Genomic DNA, 11,565 nt, shown 5'->3' on the forward strand with positions numbered 1-11,565 from the left:
CTAAACGGCCCTCAACTGTTTCATATTCATTCTCTATGGGAGTCCTAAACCACTACGGATGCAATATATTTTTGTCCACTATGGTCTTGTGGCGCTGTTATATAAATGTATAGTGATGACTCTCCCCGTTTGTCACGCGGGACATCGGGGTTCGAATCCCCGACGAGGACGCATCACTCCTTGACCTTCAGGAAATGCCTTTAGCTACATGTGAAATGAGTTTTTGTGATATGTGCCTTGCTGGTAGTAACAGTGTGTTGAGGAGTCATTTCGCCCCTTGTCCCATACCATTCAAGATTAGCCGAAGTTAATACCATCATCAACACTATGAGAACCTCTTTCTCCCTCACTCCCATGGACTTCATCCATATCTCATAATCTCAATTCCTTTTTTTCCCATGAAAGCTAGTTTGCTGAGTGAGCAGTAAAAGCACTCCCAGCAGAAAAAAAAAACAAGCCATGTCTTTGTTTTACTGTAAAAAAAAAAGAAGAAAGAAAAAAAAGTCCTGAATGGTTGCTTAAAGGTCATTACAAATCCTGTGTGGTTCATGTGGTTTTTCCATTTCAGTTCCTTTTCTCTCATTTGTTTGACAGACTTGGACTCTAGTTGCGCTCCAAGTTTAATTTGACATCGTGTTTACACAAAGAAACCTTGGTCTTCTATGAATCAGAAATACTCCACTTATCATTACAGAAAAAACGTTCATAAAATGAAAATAGTACATATAACACGTATGTGTATATAGTCATGTCATGTTAAGATTTGTATTTGTTTCCAGTTTCCCACATTGTTTTTGTCCACCCCATCCTAATTATTTCCACCTTACCAAGTACACCTTTAGTGCTTCCATAGCAATTAAGAGAGTAAATGAGAGGTTCAAGTTAAAAATTTAACTCTTTAGGGCTTTCATTTGTACTTTGTGATTGTTTCATAACTATTTAAATATAGTTTCCGAGTTTAACCTTAGATTTCATATTTCATATTGCTCCTTTTTAAAGCAGCAAAAAATGTTCATAAAAGCCCCATTCTTGCACATATGATTGGTTTGTATATAATTACGGCTAAGGTCTCCTTCCTTTACATAACAGAATTTAAAGCGATATTCTGTTGTTTATGCCCGTTCAAGGAAAATAAATAATTTGCCTAATAATTCTATAATAATAAATAATTTGCGGACGACACTACAGTGGTGGGTCTTATCACCAACGGTGATGAGACGGCTTACAGGGAGGAGGTCAGCGCCCTGACCCACTGGTGTCAAGACAACCATCTCACCCTCAACGTCGCAAAGACAAAGGAGTTGATAGTGGACTTCCGGAGGTGCAGAGAAGTACACACCCCCATCACCATCAACGGCGCTGCTGTGGAGAGAGTGAGCAGCTTCCGGTTCCTTGGAGTACATCTGGCTGAGGATCTTACGTGGTCAGTACACACAAACAAAACAGTGAAGAAGGCGCAGCAGCGCCTCTTCTTTCTCAGGAGACTGAAAAGATTCGGCATGAGCCCCCGCATCCTCAGGACCTTCTATCACTGTGCCATTGAGAGCATCCTCACTGGATGCATCACCACCTGGTATGGCAACAGCACCGCCTACAACTGCAAAGCTCTCCAGAGAGTAGTGCGGTGCTCTGAACGGATAATTGGAGGTGAGCTTCCCTCCCTCCAAGACATCTACAGGAAGCGCTGCCTGAGGAAAGCGGGGAGGATCATCAAGGACTCCAGTCACCCCAGCCATAAACTGTTCAGACTGCTTCCATCAGGAAGGAGGTTCTGCAGCATCCGGTCCTGTACCAGCAGATGAGAGACAGCTTCTTCCACCAGGCCATCAGACTGCTGAACACGTCATAGACACCTCAGCTTCACTACTGGAACTTTAACATTATGCACTCCATACTGTATATAAATGCCACTTGTTTTGCACATATTCAACTCTGTATATTTTATTATTATTATTATTATTATTATTATTATTATTATTTTTTTTTTTTTTACTATTTAATTTGTAAAAATGTGTATACACACACACACACACACACACACACACACACACACACACGTAGGAAAATATTTAGTATACACATCCAGAAATGCATACACTATTATATATTGTACATATATTTATTAGTTTCAGGTTGGCCATTCTTGTATTTTGCTCGTTTGTGTTGTTGTGTTTGCACATCTCTGTTGCTTGTGGGGCTCGCACACAAGAATTTCACTCGCATGTGCTGTGCCAGTGTGCCTGCACATGTGATGTGACAATAAAAGTGATTTGATTTGATTTTTGATTTGATAATTCTGCATGCTGAATTCGCTTTTATTTTGAAAAGCTGTGACACGGCGGAAGTAAACAGTAATCACGTTACAACCCGGAAGAAATGCCTTTTCTCTGGTTAACATTTGAATAGATGAGAATGACCAATTTAGCTTTTGGAGAAACGGTTAAACGCGATGCTGCTCCTGTTGTGCAGCCTCTCATAGTCGTTTTTGTGTCCTAATCTCTTGGCCTGGAGGTGGAGGCGGTCGACTACGAGCAGCAACGCCCCGATGAGAGCAGGCAGCCCGTCAGAAGGAGAAAAATATCCTCGGTGTGTTTACCAGGCGGTTCAGGGAGGCTGTTTCCCCGCAGTGTGTCGTTAGCTCACCGTGCGGCTGTGCGACTGGTTCTTCAGACGGAGAGGAAACATGGCTGAGCTGCATGTTGTGGAACCTACCGGTGCTGGCACCATAGAGCAGCCCGAGCACCGCGACATCCGGGGCTCGGTGCGCCTGGCGTCGCCCACCCTCATTGTTCCGCCGCGGAGCAGCCAGCTCAGCCCGGGTGGGGTGTCAGGCTGTAGCGGCGGCGGCGGAAGGTCGGTGTTTGGGTTCCCGGTGAAGAGCAATCCCAGCTCCCCGTCCGAGCCAGTGGACAAGCCGGGCTCCCGCTGGGTCCGGCTTAACGTCGGTGGTACCTACTTCATTACCACCAAACAGACGCTGTGCAGGGACCCCAAATCTTTCCTGTTCCGCCTGTGTCAGGAAGACCCGGACCTGGACTCTGACAAGGTGAGTGGGACGCCAGAAAAACACAAATACATACAACACAGGTTCACACAGCAAAGGGACGCAAGAACACAAAAACCGTGAACACTAAACTGTAAAAGCACAAATTAAAAAGTGAAAAATCAATTTCCACAGTAGTACCCATCTGCCCTGTACAAAATGTTTATAGACTACTGCAGGTAAAAGCACAAGGACGATACGCTTCAGTTTTAAAAATTTAAATTTTCTAAATTAGTCCCACATTTGCGAGAAAAAATTACACGAAAAATGGCAAATTTTACATTAACGAACTTCAACGTTAAAGAAAAAAAATATGGAAATTTAATAGAAATAAACAAAACAAAACATGGAACTTGCTCCTCTGTTAACATGGAACTTGCTCCTTGGAACCTGTTAATTCTTGCAGGACGAGACAGGAGCATATCTAATCGACAGAGACCCCACGTACTTTGGCCCTATCCTGAATTACCTTCGGCATGGAAAACTGATTATGGATAAGAATCTGGCAGAAGAAGGTAAAAAGCAAAAGCATAATGCAGAGCTGTCAGTGAGCAGCATCTCAGACACCAAATAACACATTCATTCGATTTGTGTTTCAGGCGTTCTGGAGGAAGCCGAGTTCTACAACATTGCTTCCCTGGTGAGGCTGGTGAAAGAGAGGATACGGGACAACGAGAACCGGACATCTCAGGTAAACAAAACGAAACCAAAATAAGTCTTAGTGGCTGACTTTCTTCCAGTGCAAATATAACCCAGGTAACTTGTAAAGTGTTCAAACAAAATGTGTGCCTGCCTGCAGATTGTTGATGCTTTTTCAGTAATGCTCTGCGTGCCTTTGCTGTGTCCCTCAGGGCCCTGTGAAGCATGTGTATCGAGTACTACAGTGCCAAGAGGAGGAACTCACGCAGATGGTCTCAACTATGTCGGACGGTTGGAAGTTTGAGCAGGTGCAGAAAATGCAGCTTTTAAAATATATGTCATCTTTTAGTTCACGCTTTAGTTGATTCGACGCTGCAGTTTTAAGCTCCGCTTGCCCTGAGATGTATGCCAGCACATTGTCAGGTATTTATTTCCACACAGGAAAGACTGGGGCACAAAATGTTTTAATCATGAGCAGGAATGGATACTAAAAGTACTTCATTTGGTCTTGACCTGAATCTGTATGCATTCAGACTCTGTCACCTTGTAGTTTCCTCTATATTAGTAATCATGTATTATCAATATGAACCTGTATCAATTTTTTGATCTTCAAAAGACAAAAAAAAAAAAAAAAAAAAGATCTTTGAGCCTTATAATGAAAGTAAGTATGAATTAAACCCCTGACATTAGTAATAGCTGTAAATAATTCTAGTCATTGCCACATGTGACTACTCCGCAAAGGTCTGATTATGACTATTTGGTACTTTTAACTTTAATAGAAAATACCACATTTGTTGCATTTATTAAATTTAAAGAGCTAAAATAACACAACTCATTTGCCTTTTTTAAATTACCAACAAACATGACAGAACTAGTAGCACTTTTAGGCCTACTGTCAAGCAGTTGCTATGAAGCTCTGCAGGAAACTTTGAGCTCTATCCATGTTTGTGAAAAATAACCTGAAGGCCTCAGTCACACTCGTCTAGAGACCGATTGGCAAACCCTTGGCATCCTCCAGTTGCTAGGGGCAAATGTTTAATCTTCAACCACCCTCAAGCACCGGCATGTCACAGTTGGTGCTCAACAAAGCCAATGTGGTCACCATAAACAAAGCATAAGCCAGCGGCTTTGGCTGTAAAGGCACACCTGCTTGTCCACAGACTGCTGATTTGTTTTGTTTTTGAGTTTCCCCAGTGATTTTAACATCTTTGGAAACCGTAGCCAGGGTAAGTTAAATAAATAAAAAGTTAAAATTCCAAAATGATATCCATCAAGTCTTTTGTCAAAGCGAGAGTGAGTCACAGGAGCTGAGTTGCAGGGTGGCCATCCTTGCTGTAGGGCAAAGAAAGAGGTCATGAACAGACTACAGAAATGCAGTGATATATGTGCTGAAATATCGCTGTAAGTCTATATTGGCAAATAAAATGTCATTTATTAATTGTATCTAATCCCTTTTTTCAGGCTGAGTATTCAAAATAGGAAAACTTAAAATCATTCAGTTGTTTTTTTGTTTTGTTTTTTTATATAATGAATATTTCTTTGTTTGATTAGGGGTTGGTTTTTTTTTTAATGTTGTTGTTGTTTTTCTGACATTTTCAACAGTTTCTCTAAAACGACAACAACCAAAAGTAAATAGCATGGTAGAACTAAATTAAATGGAAAAAACACAAGTTATTGACTGAAAAGGTGCAGAGTGTGAAACGTCTTGGAAAAGTAGGCTCTCTTTTAACTCCGGATCTTTTGTTTCTTTGCCCATCTCCGCCCTCAGCTTATAAGCATCGGCTCCTCATATAACTATGGCAATGAGGACCAGGCTGAATTTCTGTGTGTAGTTTCCCGGGAACTCAACAACTCCACTAATGGCATCGTCATTGAGCCCACCGAGAAGGCCAAGGTAAGTCGACATTTCATACCGTTGTTCAGGCTGTCTGAACATCTCCTGCAAACTGCAGCGAAGGACCGTGTTTGTGTATTAAAACCCAGTTTATAAGCCACAGAAGCTACAGGATCCATGTGTAGGAACCAAAGCTGCACTTGAATCGTCCAAAACACTAAATCCTACTTCCTTTTGCCCATAAGTTTCCCATGACTCGATAGAAAATGTCACAAGGTCACTAAAAGATCTGAAGAGGTTTTAATGAGCTCAGAGAGAAGCTAACTGCTCTGACGCTAGACTCCTTAATAATGTGGCCAGATGTTGTTGATGTGAGTCTGCTGTGTTAAAACCACAGTGCCCCAAAGATGGGCAAAAAATGAGCGCATCGTGGATACGTCACCCCATGAAATGTTTCATATAAAAGAGGATCACTGGTGGAAAATTATTACTTCATTATCTAGTTTGTAATCTTAAAGAACAGGGAGTGAAACAGCTTATTAAGTGGAATTAAATGCATCCCACAATACGTTTGTGTTTTTAAATGGATGTTAACGACCGGCAGTGCAGTAAAGCTGTATGCAAGACACTTATTGCGAGATACAGCCTACACAGGTGTCTGGATGTGCTGTTGATTCTTTTCTCTCCGGCATGCTGCCAGCATCCAGGATGCCAACAACCTGGGCTCGGTCAACATCAGTCAGTCTCAGCACGGTGACCTGATGGTTTAGGGTCCATACTTGAATTTCAAATTTAATTCCGATACCCTGGAAAATGATCCATAATCGATGCTATTTTCAATACCAGGGCAAGATTCTTAGCCCATCCTGTGGTAACAGAACTAAGAACTAACAGAAATTATTTTTTTAAAAGCTGGCTACAGCAAAATAATAAGAAACATATTTTTATAATTATTATCTTGTTTACATACAACGTCCACACTGCTCCACCTTGGTCTGTAGCGCTTTACATCCACAGTTTTCTCTTCAGGCCTGAAACCATCCTTGACTAAACCCAGAGACAAAAGCTACTCACAGTGTTGTCTAAGAGATTAAAGTTATGTGCTGGGAACTTAATTTAAAACATCCATTCTAGACATGTTTCATGACATAAAACTTGAATAGTTTATTTTCACTTCCTGCTGAAGAGATGCGCCAGTATAACTTCTGCCTTTATTTTAGGTTCAGTGTGTAAAATCTCATATTTTTCGGTTTGGTCAACTGAATTGTGTAATCCTCCCCCTCTCAATTCAAGTGCTTAACCCGAACTACAGTAGATACAACATGGGTAATAAAGGTAGCACTGAAGCACCTTCCTTAGTGTTTGTAGAATTTAATTATACTTCCATTTTACTTGACTCAGTGAGGAACCTTCCTAATGAAAATATTTGACTGTTGGACCATAAACCAGTCCATGCTGGATAAGACTGGGTAGAGTGGACCTTACCATCTCATGTGGCTTCTGCTCATTTGGGTGTTTTTCACAAGCAGCCTCTCTGAAAGTCAAAATGCATCTGTATGAAAAATGCATTTTCTGAAGTTTGAGACCTTCACTTGGTGGAAAGTTCATGTTATACTTTTACCGTAGCTCAGTTTATTGTGCTGTATTAAATACTTAATGTGGAAGCTTACGCTACAACAAATACAGGAGCTAAATATAACCGTATGGATGAGCTCAGCTAGAAATAGTCTGTGTGCTGGCAGCCAGGATGCCACAAAAGTCAAGAACCTTCTGAACTTTACTGACCCGCTGCTGTTGTGTTCAAATCATTTGGTATCGCTTATCTTCGTAGTTCTTACCTGCTTAACAGTGAGTTAACAAGATCTGCAAGATTATTTTCATGTATGCGATCATATCCATGAAATCAGTGCAAAGACTCGGATTTCATTCATTCCTCTTGTGTCTTTTTTATGGAACTGAGTTGGTTTACCAGATGTTATTTATCAATGAAAGCATGTTTTCTCAACTATAAAGCATTATCGACCAAGTATTCATTATAAACTTTTTTTTTATAACATGCACTCTTGCAAATGACCAGCAGGGGGCCACTCCTGTAGTCTACGTTGTATACAAGTCTTTCGGGAAACGATTTCTACTTCTCACTTGATCCACTAACTTTCCAAGTAATCTAATGCTGTTAATCATTAGTTTCATATTTTATTAAATCCAACATGCTGCTTTTTTTTTGAAAATTAGTTCCCGTTTTAGACAAAAATAGGTGATAAAGCAGGGTATGATTCAGATTTACAAATCTGTATCAGGATACTGGCGTGCTGCATCCTCAGTTTCACATCCATAATTATGGTGTCCAGGCTTTTCCCTCAGCGAATAACAATTTAAATAATTTCCTATGCTCTGGCTGAAAAAGGGAAGCTAATGCTAAAAGGAAACTCAGATTGCTTTGACTAATTGTTTGTTTTGGACAGATTTTAGCTGGACGAAAACCCCAAGCAGTGATTCTGCATCTGCATTCATTATGAAAAAGTATGCAAGGAATGAAATTTTGTTACAACTGGCTCAACAGAGGATTAAATTATTTAAAAAATATGTTAAATATATCAGTAAAAATACTATAGTGTACTGGATAAAGCGATGGCATAGAGAGTGGAAAGTTGTAAAAAGTGGAGTACAGCACACTGACTGCTGAAATATTTACTGGATTACAACATTTCAGTCTGTCTGACCTTCTCTTTGTTCTCCTAAATGTCTCAGCAAATGTGACACATAGTTTCTGAAGGGAAAAAGCAAAGATTTGAGAATGCTGTCTGTGCAGGAACCTGAACACCACTGCTTTTTATATCAGTTTAATTAGTGTACTAAATTACTTTTATCCTGTGACTTCATCTGGAAAAAGGGTTTGCTAACACTGCCTTTTTATTGCAAAAAACCCTCAAAATTCAAAGTGTTGTTTTTTTTTCTTGCTTTTTCTTAAACGTCTTGTTTAAATGTTTGAAAGTGGTCTTTTTCCTGTCTGCCTTTCGCAGATCCTTCAGGAGCGAGGCTCGCGGATGTGAAGAGATCCTGAGCTTAACAACAGTTTATCAGCAACAACCACGTTGTTGTCGAACATTTTCTTCACTTTTCATAAACCCCCTTCCACCTTTTACTGTCATCATCATGATCATCCGCCCCTTCCCTTCTCCTCTGGTGTGCCTTTCCACAGCGGGTGCTGTTGGCATCCCCCACAATCCTTCAGTGCTGCAACGTGACCCTGGCTTGTCGTCTCGTCTCTCCTTCTTCACTTTGGAAGAGAGACGACAGGTTCAGGGCTTTTCCTCGTTGCAGCTTTTTGTTGGACAGTGTGACAGGAGCGCAGGCTACGACGCTGATATTAGCCTCTTGTTGTTCTCAGTTGGACGGACAGAGCTACCAGGAATCATCGTCTCCATCTCCACCTCGATTCTGGATCTCCATCATCGTTATCAGACGGGATATTTCCTCTTGTCTTACACATCTGGCTCTGTTGATTTAGCAGAAACCTCCTCAGGACTCTCAAAGGACATAAAGGAATGAAAACACTCCACTTACTGACCGAGAGAGCATCGACTCCTCTGCAGGTGGAGCCCGAGACGGAGCAGTCGCAGGCGGATGATGCACGGACCGATCACTCATTATGAGCTAACCTGGAGCGGCATCTTTTCCGCGAACCAAGAAGTCTCCAGTGGCTCCTTTTGATCTGTAAGAAAAGAACATACATGACTAAAAAACGGACTTACCTACACTAGTGTACAATTTGTCAAGGCATGTGAGGAATCTATATAAATCTATATAGGCTACATGATGAAATTATATGAAAAATTGAATGCAAATGGTGTAATTATTGATTTCTGTATCATAGTTGTGATATATTTACATATTCTGGTGGTTGAGTCTATTTAAACAATGGAGAAAATATCAGTTTTCCCACCCGCTTACACGGGTGTGAATTTGTGTATGCAGTGCCTCTCTGCTTTCTGTTCATCCTGAAATATCACCAGTTTTTCAGCTGCACGTTTTCTGTAGTGTTCCTCAAAGAAAAAAGAAGATAACACCGGTAAGTTTTCTCTTAAATATCCAACTTTAAACTATTGCATATCTTAAAATTGTAATTAGGGATAAGGAAAACTACTGTCATTGTCATTTGTCCAAGTAAAGCGTGGCGGAGGTTGGACTGTGGCCAGACTGTATGCTGCCTCAAAACCCTGAAGCACCCCTCTCCTCTCGGGCCTCGTGCTATTCTCTTTGCCAATATTCACTCACTTTGCAGCTGCCTCTTGTTGCCACACCAAAATGACTGTGTTGTCTTACACTCTGCAGCACTTGTAGCAACCGTGGCGCAAGCTAAACTGTACCGCTCACCGCTTAAAGCCCTGAGATACCTGAGTTTTATACGCTGTGTAAACAACGCTGCCAGCCGGGAAGTGAGTTCAGTTTTCATGAGCTCGAGAGCGAAGCCTTAGTAGTTTGGCTAATGTGTGTTGTTCTTGTGCTTAACATTATGTTGATATGTTATTGTGCTGTTTTTGACACTTTCAAAAACACTGCAACAACATAGAAATCTTCTGTACACAGGCCAGGATGTGAGCTTGATTTATACTTCCACACTGTAACAGCTGCTTGGTGGTGAATAATAGAGTATATTACTTTTGCAAAGGTAATGCATATAATGGGGTTATGGGGGTTACAGGGCTAATCTAGGAGCAAGTAACCTGCCTGAATAATTCAGTGTCAGTTGCCTGCTTTTTTAAATTTTTTTAGTAAACTATTAGTGGCATAGAAAGAAACCACACTAGCTGTGAATGCTAACAACAGCTTAGCAAAATTGTAATGCAGAAGTATAAGTCAAGCCTTAATCTGTGCACATGTGCAAGTGAAGTGGCTCGTACTAAAGCGAAAACGGTGATTTGTCAGTTGACAGAAAATAAACGGGGATCTGTTTTGGCCATTTTAGCTCTAGAGTTTTATTCTTGAGCTCTGCATCAGTCACATTTCAGACTAATCCTTATTTGTCCTACATTTGGGCCTTGGTTCAGCCGCTTAGCTCATCATTGAACTGAAACAAGCTCCTTTAGCTCCCGGATCCTGGACTCTAGTCTGATTGGCTGCCTCTCGTAAAGACAAACTGAACTTTTGGCTCCCTGGGATTACTTGTACATAAGCTCACCTCATTTCATGAAACTTTAACTCAGCTTGATGATAGAACCCACCACTGTAGCACAGTAGGTCCCCTTTAATCTGACACAATTGGATATCAAGTCACTTATCAAGCAGAAAGGACAACTGATCTTTCAGTTTTCTGCTTTTTCTTTTTCATATTTATGTAAATTGAATATAGTTTGGTTTGGAACTGGATCGGTGCTTCCTTAATTTGTAGTTTATCACATAATGAAAATTTTAAAACATTTCTGGAGTCCAGATGGTTCAAAATGGGTTCATGGGCCTTATCAAAATTGGGTAATTAGTCACATTTATTTTAAAAAGAAAAATCCAATAAAATAGCAAAATACCTTTTTCTTCTTCTTGGTCACACATCTCACTTCTTACATTTTGGCTTCAGATGGCCCACCTCTCACCTTTGAGCCTATTTTCAATCCTTTTTACTCAAATAATCAGTAACTCTTCAGCCAGTATTCGTTCATTTGCTTATGAGCAAGAAAATCAATTTTACTAACAGGTGATGAAGAAATGCACCTAATTCTCACACTGAAAAGCGATATTCTATTTCTGCTCCATCAGTGACTCACATTTGTTAATTAATTATTATATTTATTTTATTCTGTCAGTGACTAATCATTTCACCATCTGGGGTAAATGCAGCTCGTTCATGTGAGCAACTTGATGCAAAGTTTGAGCCATATTTGCACATATCAGAAGGAAAACTGAGAATCATGTTGTTCACATTTTAATCAAAGCTGAGGAGCGCTCTGTCATTATCGCAGACACCTATTACTGGCATTGACCCCTTTGGTAATCCATCCTTTGTATAAAGAATTTATTTGATGCAATTATGTTGTACCAAGCATGGGGAAAA

General features: G+C 40.6%; 1 protein-coding gene across 1 annotated transcript; it reads left to right on the top strand.

Annotated features, from left to right (window-relative positions):
• The first annotated feature begins 2,254 nt into the window (after window positions 1–2,254).
• Window positions 2,255–10,484, top strand: kctd2 (potassium channel tetramerization domain containing 2). Its single transcript, XM_026178008.1, has 6 exons — window positions 2,255–3,046; window positions 3,450–3,558; window positions 3,643–3,734; window positions 3,895–3,990; window positions 5,451–5,576; window positions 8,540–10,484. Exons 1-6 carry the CDS (start codon window positions 2,684–2,686, stop codon window positions 8,567–8,569), a joined length of 816 nt encoding a protein of 271 aa, XP_026033793.1. The 5' UTR covers window positions 2,255–2,683; the 3' UTR covers window positions 8,570–10,484.
• Window positions 10,485–11,565: the final 1,081 nt, after the last annotated feature.

This window comes from Astatotilapia calliptera, chromosome 8 (genome assembly GCF_900246225.1).
Source record: "Astatotilapia calliptera chromosome 8, fAstCal1.2, whole genome shotgun sequence".
Taxonomy (NCBI): domain Eukaryota; kingdom Metazoa; phylum Chordata; class Actinopteri; order Cichliformes; family Cichlidae; genus Astatotilapia; species Astatotilapia calliptera.

Excerpts from the sequence above, each read along its gene's own strand:
- kctd2 (XM_026178008.1), top strand. The coding sequence starts at position 2,684 with ATGGCTGAGCTGCATGTTGTGGAACCTACCGGTGCTGGCACCATAGAG. Across the intron at positions 3,735-3,894 it reads ACGAGAACCGGACATCTCAG|GGCCCTGTGAAGCATGTGTA; the intron begins GTAAACAAAACG and ends TGTGTCCCTCAG. Across the intron at positions 3,991-5,450 it reads ACGGTTGGAAGTTTGAGCAG|CTTATAAGCATCGGCTCCTC; the intron begins GTGCAGAAAATG and ends CTCCGCCCTCAG.